This window comes from Babylonia areolata, chromosome 22 (genome assembly GCF_041734735.1).
Source record: "Babylonia areolata isolate BAREFJ2019XMU chromosome 22, ASM4173473v1, whole genome shotgun sequence".
NCBI classification, from domain to species: Eukaryota; Metazoa; Mollusca; class Gastropoda; order Neogastropoda; family Buccinidae; genus Babylonia; species Babylonia areolata.
Window position 1 is genome coordinate 5708204 of NC_134897.1, and position 15916 is coordinate 5724119.

The 15916-nt window shown below is 41.0% G+C and overlaps 1 protein-coding gene across 1 annotated transcript in view; it reads right to left on the reverse strand.

The window, feature by feature from the left end:
- LOC143297362 (lachesin-like) overlaps window positions 1-15916 on the reverse strand; it is a 216140-nt gene that overhangs the window by 45117 nt on the left and 155107 nt on the right. Inside the window, exon 3 of the mRNA XM_076609669.1 lies at window positions 4491-4621. Within this exon, the coding sequence (XP_076465784.1) occupies window positions 4491-4621 (131 nt within the window). The remainder of the gene's footprint in view (window positions 1-4490; window positions 4622-15916) is intronic.

The following is a 15916-nucleotide window of genomic DNA, read 5'->3' on the forward strand; positions in this document are numbered from 1 at the left end:
TCATCACTTACTGGATTATGCCCCAAACTGCCATAATAAATATCCACAGAATCAGTCGGAATTCGCAGTTAAAAATAATAAACCATGAGAGTTTATACCCTTGATGAAACGTAAAAATTTCCAGTCTTGACGTTTCTCAAAATGAAGTCCTTTTCACTTCATACGACGTTCAGAAGTACTTGTACTTGGCTCTACATGTTATTAGTTTAACAAAATACTCAATTTTCATATCAACTTTAAAACTATAAAACTAGAATGATCATAAAAGAGAAATTGAATCGACCGTGTCGTACATTCCCGGCGGGTGTAACTAAACTTTTACATCTATCTAGATCCAGAGAAAACGGCTAAATGTTGCAGTGTGATTGCGGCGATAACCACGTCTCCTTTACCGCGGACTTAAAAAGAATTTTTAATTGCCCTTAAAGACTTTTTGAATGCACATACGAATACCGCAATCGATTCATCGCCCTTTAAAAAAAGCATGTTTAAATGTTAATTTTTTTTAACGTCAGTTAGGGAGCCACGATAGTGTGTATTGGGTAAGACAGTTTCTTCTCACCTGAACACGCAGGGTTCGAATCTGCCGTCAGGACTATTTTGTTTTTCTTTTTTTAACCGAAACACATACAGAACACAGTTTAACAATTAGATTTTTTTTTTTTAAAGTGTACCACAAGTGAGTCTTGAAGGTCTAAATGCTCTACTCCTACTAGTCTACCTGGTGTGGTTACCCCTGTATCCAACTAATCACTTCACTGCATCTCGAGGACCACTGCAATCCTTCCAGTCCAAGAGATCCTACATCATGGTAGACGCATCCCTTAATGCACGCTTCCTTGCTCTATCAAGGTCCAGGGAAAGGTATGTCAGATTCAACTCACACATTAGCTTTTTAACGAGGTGCTACCAACACGGTGTCTATCCCAAAGGCATTAATCTCTCCTTCCCTGTGGCCGCCCTGCCCAAGTCAGAGTATCTGTCCCACTCTGTCACCACTGCCATAGAGGGGGCCCAAAACGAAATCCTATCTCTGTGCATAGACAACTATCTAGCCAAGGCAGAGGAAGAAAAGACGACGATACAGTCACTAGTATTCCCCAAGCAATACTTCACACTGTACTATTCATGTTGCATGCTCTGGGTGCAGTTTTTTAAATTTTTTATGAGCTTTGTTAACCTATTTGTTTGGGTTTTTTGGTGTGTTTTTTTAAATTTAAATTCTTCTTCTTGCACTTATTGAATATTAGTGTGTGTTGCATTTTGACATACCAGTAAACGCCCTTGACAAAGACCAGTGGTCGAAACTAGTTGGGCATCAAACAAACTGTTCTGTTGTCTTCCTTTTTTTCTATTGTTGTATATATATATATATATATATATATATATATATATATATAGAGAGAGAGAGAGAGAGAGAGAGAGAGAGAGAGAGAGAGAGAGAACAATGAACAAATGTTTGAACAAATGTTTTATTGAGGGTAACTGGATAAGCTGGAAGCTTCTTTACACCATGCCCTCCCTCACACACAAACACACACACCCACTCACATGCACAAAAGATGAAAAAGGAAAAAAAAGAAGAAAAAAAAAAAAAAAAAGAAAGAAAGAAAAAAAGTGAAGAAAAAAGAAAATCGGTACGGACACTCGGTGTAGACGGTAACAACAACAACAACTACAACAACAAGAGTTAATCACGAAACATAAAAAAAAGCATGGAATATAACTCACACACACACACACACACACACACACACACAAACACGCAGAGAGAGAGAGAGAGAGAGAGAGAGAGAGAGAGATCTGTGTGTGTGTGTGTGTGTGTGTGTGTGTGTGAAGTTTGAAGGTGTATACTATGTCAGCTGTGTATTTCTCACATACATGTGGTATGCAAGATTTTACTGTCATGCTTGTGGTCTGTGAGTGTCAAAGACTTCATTACTTTTTGTTTCCTTTGCTGAGGTGTGTGTGTGTGTGTGTGTGTGTGTGTGTGTGTGTGTGTGTGTGTGTGTGTGTGTGTGTGTGTGTGTGTGTGAGAGAGAGAGAGAGAGAGAGAATTATTGTAGTATTTTGAACTTGTCGAACACAGTATGTGTAACAAGCACTGCCTGCTAAACTGGCATGACCGACTTCACTGATCTAAAAATAAAAGTGGACTGACTAAGGTTGCACCAGTCTCGGGGTAAATGACGCCCCATTTTACCATCTAGTTTTATAGTTTTAAAGTTGATATGAAAATTGAGTATTTTGTTAAACTAATAACATGTAGAGCTAAGTACAAGTACTTCTAAACGTCGTATGAAGTGAAAAGGACTTCATTTTGAGAAAAGTCAAGGCTGGAAATATTTACGTTTCATCAAGGGTGTTAACTCTCATGGTTTATTATTTCTAACTGAAAAAAGAATTGGCGATTCCGACTGATTTTGTTGATATTTTTATGGCAGTTTGGGGCATGATCCAGTAAGTGATAAGGCGTTCAGAAATCTTTTTCTGAATAAATATTTAACGGTCTCCTTCTCCAACTTTCCATCACATATTATCGTGTATTGTCAATTGAATATGGGATTGAACGTGCAGGTCAACTACTTGAGCCTTCAGGGCTCAGCCAATAGATCTATAAAATCCACTCGTAGTATTGATTTTAGTATTTTCCGAAAAAGACCACTTGGGCGAATGAACATAGAGTAAATCACTATGAACTGAGAGTAAACCACACAAGGTTTTTATGTATTGAGAATTACTTCAAAATGTAATGTTTAAGATGAGAAAGATCAGTTTAAAACAAATTAAACCCCCTAGCATTAATTACATATTAATGTCCCTTTTTTACTAGCTGCACGAAACAGAATTATAAATTCCATGCCTAGCAAAAGAAGTTCCTGTTTGGACAAAAAAAAGAAAAAAAAAAAGAGTGCTACTGATGGTGTGTCAGAATATCAGATCAAAGTGCCAAGTATAGTGAACAAACAACAACAACAACAACAACAAAACCCAGTAAATTCATTTTGCATATAATCAACTGACAAAGTATTTGCAGAGAAAATGACAATGTTAAAGTTAACCACAGGCACAGACACACACACACACACACACACACACACAACCGAACACCGGGTTAAAACATAGACTCACTTTGTTTACACAAGTGAGTCAAAAATGAAGTACTTATTTATATATACCATGGAACATACCAGTGAACAAAGAGCAAGGAGATGGCTCAAGCCACGTTATACATATGATTATACGAAAGGGAACACTCAAACATTATTTCACAAACATGTTTTACCTCTAACTCTACTCTTATGGAGCAAGCAGCACCTTTTCATACAAATCTACCATTCACTGAGTGTCTTATCTTTGTTTCGTACATTATTATTATTTTTATATTACGGTCTTTTTACTTGTATGGAGTTAAGTGCCTCAATTTCAAAACTCCATACAAAGAAAGACATACGCAAATATCATTTTACATGTTTGTGTGTGCTGTATTCACTTGCATGCTAACATGTGTGAATCACAGTTATTACAGTACAAATTATGTTTCTAGCATGGATTAAAATCCTTCTGAATGACTTAAAATCGGCCTCACTTGAGAATATATTAGCAAAGGCTAAAAGGCAATTGTAAAAATTCATTCCACACAACGTACACCCGACCTGATTTAATCCTAAACGAAAAAAGTTCTGTCAGTGCTGTTTATAGTCCCTTTCTCATTAAGTAGAAGAGGTTAGTTGTGCATGTGTCGTGAGTAATCTGAGTATTCGTGTGTGTGTGTGTGTGTGTGTGTGTGTGTGTGGAAGATCATACTTTTTGTTTTGTCCTTATTTACTGTTGGTTTTCATCGATCACAACAAGTCTTAAGAGAATTCAACTGAGTCTGCAAACCAATAGGAGTAGTTGGTAATAATCTGATATCGTCTGCAAACAAAGGGACAAACAATTTCAAAAGGCTTGGCAATAACTGCACCCCGTGTAAACGTGTTACATTAATGTAATTCGCCAGCTGGTTGATTAACACAGAAAACAAAGTAGGACTAAGAACAGCGCCTTAAAAAACCCTAACGGGGCAATAAAAAAGTCGGAATTTACGCCATTTGCTTTTGCACACGATAATAGAGAATTGTACATAGCTTTCAGGGGACATAAAACTTTTCATTTGACGCCCTCGCTGTGGAGAACATTGAGTAGTTTATCATGATGCACAGAATCGAATGCCTTCTGAAAGTCGACAAATGCAACACGCAATTTCTTACCTTTTTTACTCAAGCGACTTTGAATCGTTGTGTACAAAGCAAATATATGGTCAGTGGTTGAATAATTTCTCCTAAAGCCATATATAAAACAGAAGTATTTACATATGTAGGGTTATTTTTCTTTTTTCTTTTATTTTTTATAATGTAAAAAGTCAGATCAAATGGACAAATATTAACGCATTCACACACACACACACACACACACACACACTATGGATATGTGAATGTGAACACTACCTTTTTGTCATCCAGTTCAACGACAGCACACTGCAAGATGGCGGTCTGTCCCACGCCGACCGAGTAGAAAGTGGGGGTGGGCAGGAAGCGGGGCATGGGGCCGCTCAGCTCCACCTCATCCAGGTTCAGCACTGCAACACGGCACACGTCTGTCAGAACTGTAACCCTCACCACATGTCTGTCAGCACTGTAACCCTCACCACATGTCTGTCAGCACTGTAACCCTACCACATGTCTGTCAGCACTGTAACCCTCACCACATGTCTGTCAGCACTGTAACCCTCACCACATGTCTGTCAGCACTGTAACCCTCACCACATGTCTGTCAGCATGTCTGTCAGCACTGTAACCCTCACCACATGTCTGTCAGCACTGTAACCCTACCACATGTCTGTCAGCACTGTAACCCTACCACATGTCTGTCAGCACTGTAACCCTCACCACATGTCTGTCAGCACTGTAACCCTACCACATGTCTGTCAGCACTGTAGCCCTACCACATGTCTGTCAGCACTGTAACCCTACCACATCTCTGTCAGCACTGTAACCCTCACCACATGTCTGTCAGCACTGTAACCCTCACCACATGTCTGTCAGCACTGTAGCCCTACCACATGTCTGTCAGCACTGTAACCCTACCACATCTCTGTCAGCACTGTAACCCTCACCACATGTCTGTCAGCACTGTAACCCTCACCACATGTCTGTCGGCACTGTAGCCTTCACCACATGTCTGTTAGGACTGTAGCCTTCACCACATGTCTGTCAGCACTGCAATACAGCACACTTCTGTCAGCACTGTAACACAGCACTCGTATGCTCAGCATTATAACACAGCACAAATGTGATCAGCACTGTAACACAATACGCACGTCTGTCAACTTAATAGTAGTCAGTTGATGATAAAATCCTGCCCAGACGCCCCAATATTCCATACAAAGTGATGCAAGCTTAGTGGTCAGCAGTGGTCAGGCAATGGTCAAACTCCTGCCAATACCTAATAATGCTCAGATTTGACAAAGATGCAGCTTGAGCACTTTGGATTGTGGCCATTAATGGTCAGCAGTGGGTGAACATAGACCTGAGAGAACATAGACCGGGAGGAATAATAGACCTGGGACAACATAGACCCCGGGGGAACATTGACTTGGGGGAACAGACCCAAACGTAAATTTTGGGGGACATAGATCTGGGGGAACAGACCTGGCTGAAGGAAAATTTGGGGGAACATTGAACTGACCCCTATTCAAGCAGTGGCCTGACTCTTCCGGTGTAGAGCCTGCTGAGGGTCGTGGTGTCCTGGTGTCATAAGGGCAAGTCGTACCTTGACTCTAGCGTCTGCCCTCTCTGCTTGCTTTTCCACGTCAGGCACTTGTCGAAAGTTACACCAAGGCACGTGGGATTGTCCTTAGCAAGTAGAGTTTGTCCACTGATGCGCAGCGTGGCCCTTTGTTCTTTTGTTGAGAAGACGAAGACTGTTGCAACCTGTAGTTCACTGTTGTGAGGTGTTCTCCCGAGCACTAAACGACCAGACTGTCAACTCCCTGGACTTTGTGATGCAGATCTCTGACGATGTCATTGATGACGATCAGGAACAAAGTTGGGCTCAAGACGCCTCATTGGGGCACTCCTTTCAGTGTCTTCGTATGACTGTGTGCTCCATTCACATGAACGGGCCTCCCTATTGTTCAGGTACTGGGGGAACCATTGGCACATACAGCCGGTCACACTGCTCTTTTGGAGTTTCAGGCGGAACAAATTTGTCCACACTTTGTCGAAAGCCTTTTCCATGTCTGCCCATACCGTCAGAGTTTATCCTGAAAGCCATCCTCGCTGTCCATTCATTATACCTTCAATGAAACATTTGTAATTGTCGTAAAATCGGATTTGTGTGTGTGTGTGTGTGTGTGTGTGTGTGTGTGTGTGTGTGTGTGTGTGTGTGTTGTTGTTGTTGTTGTTGTTGTTGTTGTTGTTTGTTTGTTTTTGTTTTGTTTTTGTTTGTTTTTTGTTGTTTTTTTTTAAACAGGAAAAAAGTCAGGACCCGCACTTTGTCCGACTATGAGATTATCAATGCTGGCTAAATTCTCCTGTCTGATAATTGTTTTAGTAAATGAAACATCTCAGTCATCTGACATTTCCTCTTCATCTTTGAATTATAGTTTTCTTCCAAATACGCTGAGTCATTCAAACCATTGATTGTTAACTGATTTACTTAATGTTTAGCTAAAATGCTTGGGGTTACTAATCGATGATTTAAGTTTCGCCAATCTCTTTTTCTCCTTTTTCTCTTTAACATTAACTGGTATTCTTTCCTTTCTTGGACGTATGCCTCCTTCTTTACTTTACATGCTTTCTGTGGTCATTTTCCGTAATAACCCCCCTAACAGATCTCTTCTTTTGACCACGTTCTTTATCAATCCAGTCGTTTGTCTTTTTCTTCGTTCCCGTCTTTCTCACCATGCAGGCAGCAGCGCTGCATAAAGAGTGAATAGTCCAAGCGAAGGACTGATGTCTGTATTCAGTAAACTGTGAACACCCTGCAGACTTTATCTAAAATCGAGTAAGTAAAGTTCGTTTCGATAAATGTGACAAAATTCTCCGGACTAGACAAATTGACCTTCAGTGCCAGTTTGGACAATAGGACGGCTATCAACATAACATCATGCTATACATTGCCTTCTAGATTCGACAGGTACGTGTCAAAACTATACTATACTATACTATACTATACTATACTATATTTCTTTTTAGTCCATCGTAGTCTGAAGATGATGTAGTCTGTGTTATCAGCGATGAGAGCGGAAGTGGCTCCGCAGTCCACGACTGAAAGCACACAAGCGGCCAAAGGTGTTACAACGGTAGTCTTTTGTCTGAGGAGGGACGACCGCTGCTGTGTGACGTCTGTCTCTTGCAGGGACAGAAGATATTATCTGTAATATCAATTCAGTCATTTACGAGCACAAGCACGCTGATGGCAGATGAGTCCGACTTGAGATCAACAGACTCTTCCACGGCGGCTGCATGATGTCAGGTCTGTAGAGGGTTCTATTTGTCCCCTGCTTTTCCGCCTTTTCCTCTTCTCCAAACTGCCTGGACGTCTTGCTGGTCACTTGGTGGATGGTGTGGCGCCTGGCACTTGGCTCAGCGGCTGGGGTGGGTTGAAATCACAGGTGGTGAAGGCCTTCTTCAACATGTCTTTATACAGCTCTCGGGATTCTCCCCTGTTATGATATTAATCTTCTTTGAGCTGAAAGGAAATTATTGCATTTTCAAGTCTTCCTTCTTTGTTTTTAGAAAATGTCGTTCTTCGTGTTCGGCTTAAAGAAACAGCAAACAAAATGTGTCTGTGAGGCTGGTCACTGGCTGAAACTTTTCATTGTCACTGCTGGCTCTGGTGAGGATAGGACTCACGTTCCGAAACATGTATCCAGGCTACACACACACACACACACACACACACACACACTCCCTTTCTCTCTCTTTCTTTCTCAGCTGGTTTTATTTCTGGTTAAAAACACGTTTTGATAGATTATGCAACATTAGCACTGTGTTGCTGATGTCTCTTAACATTGCACGGAGTCCACTGGGCCGAGATAGACAGGAGGCCTGATGGACACGGACAAGACTTGGACAGGAAGGGAGCAGGGACGGGGTAGCTAGGGGGGGTAACACTGGGCGGACAGACAACCGCTGCTGCAGAGGACCCTGGCAGTAGACGCTAAACCGAGGTCCCGTGTGCAGCATGCACTTAGCGCACGTAAAAGAACCCACGGCAACAAAAGGGTTGTTCCTGGCAAAATTCTGTAGAAAAATCCACTTTGATAGGAAAAACAAATAAAACTGCACGCAGAAAAAAAGAAAGGGGTGGCGCTGTAGTGTAGCGACGCGCTCTCCCTGTGGAGAACAGCCCGATTTTCACACAGAGAAATCTGTTGTGATAACAAGAGAAATGCAATACAATACAAATGCAATGCAATGCAACGTAGAACATGGCGATCAGGGCGGCTGTACCATGCCGCCGCTCCGCTTGTTTTTTTGCTGTCTGACGCTCAACCGTCCTCGAAAAAAGTCATCTAGTTATTCAACATCCTCGGCAATACTTCACTAAAGCAACCCCCGTGGGAGCATGTCTACGTTCGCAAGGTCTAAGTTCACCCAGGTCTATGTTCCCCCCCAAAGCGTTCTTGGTAGGTCCATGTTCCCCCAGGTCTGTGTTCCCACCAGTCTTTTTCCCCAGGTCTATTAGGTCTGTTTTCCTCTAAATCTGTGTTCTCCCATGTATCCCCTGGTTCATGTTACCCCAGACCTAAGTAGGTTAAATCAGACACACGCTTTTGGGCGTTGGTTACTGGTCAACAGACGTCAGAAGTGGCAGTGGTCAGCAAGAGTTTGTGATCAGCAGTGGTCAGTGGCCAGTGGTCACCAGCAATCACGGGTCAGCAGTGGTCAGTGCTAAGTAGTGGTTAGCAGTGGCTAGTGGTGGTCAATGATCAGTGCTGGACAGTGGTCAGTGCTGGTCAGTAGTCAGTGCTGGTCAGTGGTCAGCAATGGTACAATTTATCTCATCTATTAGTATATCATGTATGGTAACGCCCGATTTCAGTTGGTAGCTTGTGTTTGATACAACGAAACTTGTTAAGGACATAAACGTCTGGTAAACAAGATATATGGACAGTCTACCTACCTATATTTCTAAGCTCTAAAGTCATGTTTCGAAATGTCTATAAAAAAAAACACCCAGCAAGCAGTTGCTACATGAATCAAATTAATTCCTCAAATTAATAACAAAGTCATTCACTAAAGAATCACGATTGTGGCTGCATGTTGTACTGATATTTGAACAATATTCCCTATCCCACATACAGTCAAATCCGCATCTTGCGAGAATTTCTTGAAAATTACTAAGCTATGCAGATCGGATGCAATCTTTGTCATGTAAATTTCTTAAGATTAAGTAAACCCTGAATGAGTTTCATCCAAAAAGTAATAGAACCATTGGGACAGAAAGTAAAATAGATGGAAGACTTCTTCACTTTCCACCATAAACTAAGCAATTCAATGTATCATGCTTTAAAGGAAAAAACAAAAACAACAACAAAAAAACTTGAATAATTTAAGTTAAGATTTATAAATGAGAATAAAGTCTTTGTATCCCCAAATTTGATAACCATAAATACAATAAAACTGGTAAGTCACAGTTTAACTCGACAAAACTTCCTCGGTAAAAAGAAAAGAAAAAAGAATGGTGTGCTAGTTTAAAGGGTTGAGCAACCAATAGGGGGTTAAGTGCGCTTGAAATCAGCTCAGTTGACTTGCGCAGTAGTGCTGCGAGCCGCGATTGGTCAGAGCTACCACGTGATCGTGATGGCTGAGTTGAAACCTTGCGCCCTCAGGTTCGGTGAGGAGAGAAGCAGTTGACAGCAAGACCTGCAGAGCATGTGTGGGACAGTTCAGCAGTGTGCTGAACTCGAGGGGCGTTTAATGCAACTGTGACAGACTGGTTTGGTATGGGAGGGTGTATGCTGTAGGCGTTAAGTAAGTGAACGTGTCTTGAGAAAAGAGAAGAAATGAATGATGGATAATATTAAGTCTTATTTGGCGAAAAAAGTCATTCTTAATTTCATGTATCATGTTTCCCACTTTTGTTCAGTGGAACAGAGCTCTTGTGTGTGCATGTGCGGTACTCACACAATGCCATTATAAACAGTAAATCTTTTGGACAGTGGTTCCAAATTTAGATATAATTTATTTATTTATTCATTGAATTTTTTGTTGTTGAGAAAATGAATATATCAAAATTACTTATTCAGAAAGATTTATTTGTTGATTGATTTTTTTGCAAAGTAATTTGAACACGTTACCCGGCAAACTGGTTACACATGGACATGCATGGGCAGGCGAAGCTTTTGACAGGCACTAACACCCGCCCAAGTGTGTCGTGCAGGTCTCGGGTTTTTGTTTGTTTCCATCTTTTGTGAGAGGTCGGCGTGGTCGTCGACGTGCGTTGATGGCCGTCGGCTGAGGAACTGGGGGAGTGCCGCTGAGGAGATTCCAGGAGTGGAACCGTTATGCTGTGTCATGCAATGACCGGCCAAAGTTGCGTGACTTTATTTTCGTTATTTAGGTTTCCGTGTTGTGTCCCCATATGATGATGAGGATAAAAGTCAGCCAGTGCTATGTGGTGAATTGGACAGAGTAAAACACTCTGTGGTTGAACAGGAAAGAAAAATACCCATTATTATCATTTTAATTTCTTTTTTGTGCATATACAGTATAATATTTAACATATGGACTTCAAATATGTTGATATGTTGAGAATGATTGTCATTTATGTTTGTATCTATATTTCTCCCTCATTGTCTTCCGACCTTGGCATCTCCTGCTAGGAAAATGGCCCAGTTGTGAGGACACTGCCAGGTTGTATAACTTTGCGGGTTGACATGGCTCAACAACTGATCAAATCAATGTAATGTTAAATGAATGGGTACACATTTCCCTTGTCGATGGTATTGTGCCGCACGTGGCTTTGGTGGCACTGTCATACGTATATTTCGTGCATTTCCCTTGTCGATGGTATTGTGCCGCACGTGGCTTTGGTGGCACTGTCATACGTATATTTCGTGCATTTCCCTTGTCGATGGTATTGTGCCGCACGTGGCTTTCGTGGCACTGTCATACGTGTATTTCGTGCATTTCCCTTGTCGATGGTATTGTGCCGCACGTGGCTTTGGTGGCTCTGTCATACGTGTATTTCGTGCATTTCCCTTGTCGGTGGTATTGTGCCGCACGTGGCTTTGGTGGCACTGTCATACGTATATTTCGTGCATTTCCCTTGTCGGTGGTATTGTGCCGCACGTGGCTTTGGTGGCTCTGTCATGCGTATATTTCGTGCATTTCCCTTGTCGATGGTATTGTGCCGCACGTGGCTTTGGTGGCACTGTCATACGTATATTTCGTGCATTTTGCAAAGCTACCGCTTTCCTTCTCTCCTTGTTTTTTTTCTTTTCTTCTAATACCTGTTCCTTCTGGAAGACTTTACAATAAAAGCAATGCAGTAAAAATAGTTCCAAAGCCCCAAGTATTTCTCACAGTGCGTTTCCTCCGAGGCTCTTTTGTGCTGCGTCTATTGATTAGTGTCACAACTCGTGACGACAGTTAGGGCGTGTGGCCCGTATTCGTTTTTCTCCACCCTCTTCTTTCACTTTCCCTCCTTCTCCCATCCTTCAGTTCGGGTAGAAGTCTCGAATTGCGCACGAACCACGTGCATGCATATTACTCGCTCACCTGAGCGAATATGAAATATTGTTGGGCAGCAACAATATTCGAGGCTTTTGCAGCCCGACTGCCGTAGTGTACGGGTCGTTCCTGTTGTTGGTGGGGTAGCCACCCCGACATCTAGGCACCATACAAAGTGAAGACCGGCTGTCCTCCACGGGAGCCACTTCTGTGTTTCTTCGTCTGTCTTCGTCGTCGTCGTGTCTTTGTGGTGGTCGTTAGTGTACGCCACCTGTGGCAGGTAAGAAGCCGCTTGTCTATTTAGCTTGGTTGTATTTCCGTCAGGGATGTATGTAAAGAAGTAGATGTTCGACAAGAAAGAAAGCTGTACGTTAGGTTTTGTCACAATAATCTTATTTCGTTAATCAAGTTTGTGCTACCAGTGCGTGAATATGTACTTTTTCTTGTGTCGGTTAATATTTTCGCTAGTTTTATTATTGAGTTTTAAAATAATGATACAATTTTACCTTAGTTCATTGTTGTGTAAAGCTGGTCGTTGGCTCTGTATGTTAGGTGTAGAGAGTGCGAGTGCCGTATATGAGTTCTGTAATTCGTCTTGTCAAAGTTATATTCCAGCTTTGTATTTTGAATGTGCGGTACATTTATGGGTTTTGTTAATTATCGTTAGTATTAATATTGCTCAGTATTGGGGGGGGGGGGGGGGGGGGGGGGGGGGGGGGGGGGGAGCACTCCATAATGTTCCAGCTCTCGCTGTGTGCTGTGTGTCCCGGGCCTTTCGTCTGATGACCCAGATCTTCGCCCCTCCTGCCCTGTGACTGCTGTCCTGGGTCTTAGCCCCTCCTGCCCTGTGACTGGTGTCCTGTGTTTCGGGCCTTTTGACTTGCAGCCTGGTCCATTGCTTGGCACTGTATGCCGAGTCCTGGCACCTAGGCCTTTTGATCGGGGGCTTGTGCCTTGGGTCGAACCCGCCGAAGTTTGTCTGGGCCGTGTCAGCTTTTTGTTTTTGTTTTTGTTTGTTTTAAGAGGAAAACTTCCTGAACCCGCCAAAGACTAAAGCATCTGTGTACCAGTCCTGGTTTGGGGGTGATTTGTCTTCTCCTTGAGTGTGTGTGTGGAAAATTGCTTTTGATTACATTTGGGAGAATCCGTAGTTTTGTATACGACTTCTGTTCGTTTATTTTTTTGTTGAAGTTATGGTATATGGTTGTTTTGTTGTCGTTTTTTTTTTTGCAAGTATAGGCTGTGTGTGTAAGGTTGCGTGAGTGGGATAGACAGAGCGGAAGAGAATAAATTTTGTGTGGAAGAGAAATATCTGTATTCTGTGTTTGTGTTGTCGGGTGAACTGGGTTGGGTGTTAGGTTTTAAAATAGTTCTCGACCTCTTCCCTAGGGGGGTCGTGACAATTAGTGTCAATATAATTATCGTTGAACACAGCGGCTGCGGTGTTAAAGCCATCATCATCATAATCAATTTCTGCTGCGCGGGTAGAGAGCGGATAAGATGACTTCATTATCACCACTATAATTATTCTTACTGTTGCCTGAGCAGCAACATGAGGGTTTGACTATCACCATCTTTAAAACATGGGCAGAGGGTAAGGTAAGAGTCAAATGTCAGAATACTGACAGGTAACTATTGGACATTTAGATAAACAAATTATTTGTAAGTTAACGATGAAGAATAAAATAGTTTTTTGTTAGTTGCTGGTTAGGCTCTTTTGCTCTTTCAAGTTTTTTGTGACTGTTTTATTCTATTGGAAACATATGAACCGCACAGAACATTAAGATCCAGTTCTGAAAAGCTGCTTAAAGTTCCAAAGACTAATCTGAAATGCGCTGGAAATAGGTCTTTCAGAGCTAGGTTCCCCAAGTGTGGAACTCTCTACCTTCATCTCTTAGAAATTCCTCTGATGTACATTCATTTAAGTCAGGTCTGAAAACTTACCTTTTCCGTAAGCATTTTTGTTTTGGGCGGAATGGTTAAACCAAGGTATGCTTGTTGGCAAGTATCTTTGTGCTAGTATTTTTGTAGTCCTGTTTTAATGCATTGTGTACTTTATGTAGTTTCGGTCTTAGATGTGATGGCATTTTTTCTATCTGGTTATTTTTAATGGGCATGTGTGTGCGTGCGTGCGTGCATGTGTTTGTGAGGTTACAGTGCTCTGGTACGCGTGTGTGAGTGTGCAGGCATGTTAGTATATCCAAACAGAATTCTATGTTAGAAAATAAGAAATATTTTGTTTTTAGTGCAGTTGATATTTAATGTCAGTGTATATATATATATATATATATATATATATATATATATATATATATATATGTGTGTGTGTGTGTGTGTGTGTGTGTGTGTGTGTGTGTGTGTGTGTGTGTTCTATGAAATGCATTTTGTTTTAATCTAAGCCATATTTACTTCATAGCTTTTACAATCTTTAGTGTGCTTTTGCATTCATATGAACACATTGGATGTTTTCCATTGTCAGATAGCAGTTGATGTGTTTTTAAAGGCATGTTTATAGTCAACTGGATGATGTAAGGCGCTTTGAGCAGCATTGGTGTTGGATATCGCGCCATAGAAAAACTATGTATTATTATTATTATTATTGTTTACCACCCGAACATGCTTGGGTCAAATCTGCTTTTATGCCTCCCCTCCAATCCCCCCCCCCTCCCGCCCCGTGGGTTGTCTTTTTTATTTTCCTTTTTTTTTAACTGAACAAACATTGAGAATACAAGACATTGCAACACATAACATCAAGAGTGCACACATACCATGATCATATGGACAATATCAATTACAAAACAAAACTTACATAATCATCTACTAATATCTTTTGTTAACCAACCTGTGGAATTAAAGTCACAAGTGAAACTGTATGTTTGTGTTTCTAATTGGCTGAATCTTTCTGTGTACTACTGCTACAAGTAAAGACATATTCGTTATCATACAAATCAAGTATGATACTACATGTTGGACTGCAAAGAGATGGACAATACTATTCTATTCCCACTAACTAAATATCAACTTATTACTTAAGTAATCAAGGGCATATATAACTGCCATGTTAAACAAAATTGTGCATCTTTCCCAAGAGTGGAGGACAAATATTTTTCCAGTCTGAACCTTATTTTCAAACAGTTAATAAAATGGTTATGGTTTCTTTTTACATTACACTTAGGGGTGAAGAATTTTGCAGTTAATATTATGAAGTCTGAGCTTTTATCTGTCTTTAGATTTTTTGTACAACCAAACAAAATGAGCTGTTCTCCAAATGTTAACCTGGCACAATGGCAACATCTGTTGTGCAACAAGGAAACAATATCCGTCCAAAACTGTTGTACAATCTGACAATCCCAAAAGAGGTGCTGGATTGTTTGTATTCCTAGACTGCAAAAATTACAAAGTGGGGAGCTGGCATGCTTACATATATGAAGGAATTTCTCTGAGTAGGTAGAATACGGTGAAGTAATCTGAACTGAAACCATCAAGTTGTGTGTCTGTTGTTGATTGTGTGGAGAAAGGTGTTTTTCCACTCAAGTTCCGTGTATAGTGTATTCTACAAATCTGAGGTCAAATTCCTCGGTGTTTATTTTACTTCAAAGCTAAATTGGAAGAAACATCTAGAAAACATGAGATCAAAAGCAATGAAAAGCTTAAATTTTCTTAAAATAGTCAGTAAACAGCCTTGGGGTCAAGATTCAAAAACACTTATTCATCTCGCTACTGCACTGGTAAGATCTATATTGACGTATGGACAGGAGGTATTTTTCTCTGCTCCGAATGCTTTCCTTAAAAAAATGCAAAGCCTAGATTGCAAAGCCATAAAGTTGGCCCTATGTGTTCCATTTCATACGAAGACATTACAGTCGTATAGAGCTGCAGGAATACTACCTATTAATGAATTAAGAAAGCTAGCATCGGCAAAATATGTAATTAGAGCAAATGCTACAGAAAATTCTGTCAAAACAGATTAATATACGGTCTGACAAAGTTTTTTCGAAACGAGCGAAACAGAACAGAAATCTAGAAACTATTTCTACATACGTGTCGGATACTATTAATCAATCAAATGTTGATCCACAAAATGTTGCTCCGATTATGAGCACTTTACCAGTTCCATTATAGGAATTGACGGGAGCAGCTTTTGACATTCAATATTGTGACATTAAGAAAGATGAAAGTCCCATAATGCT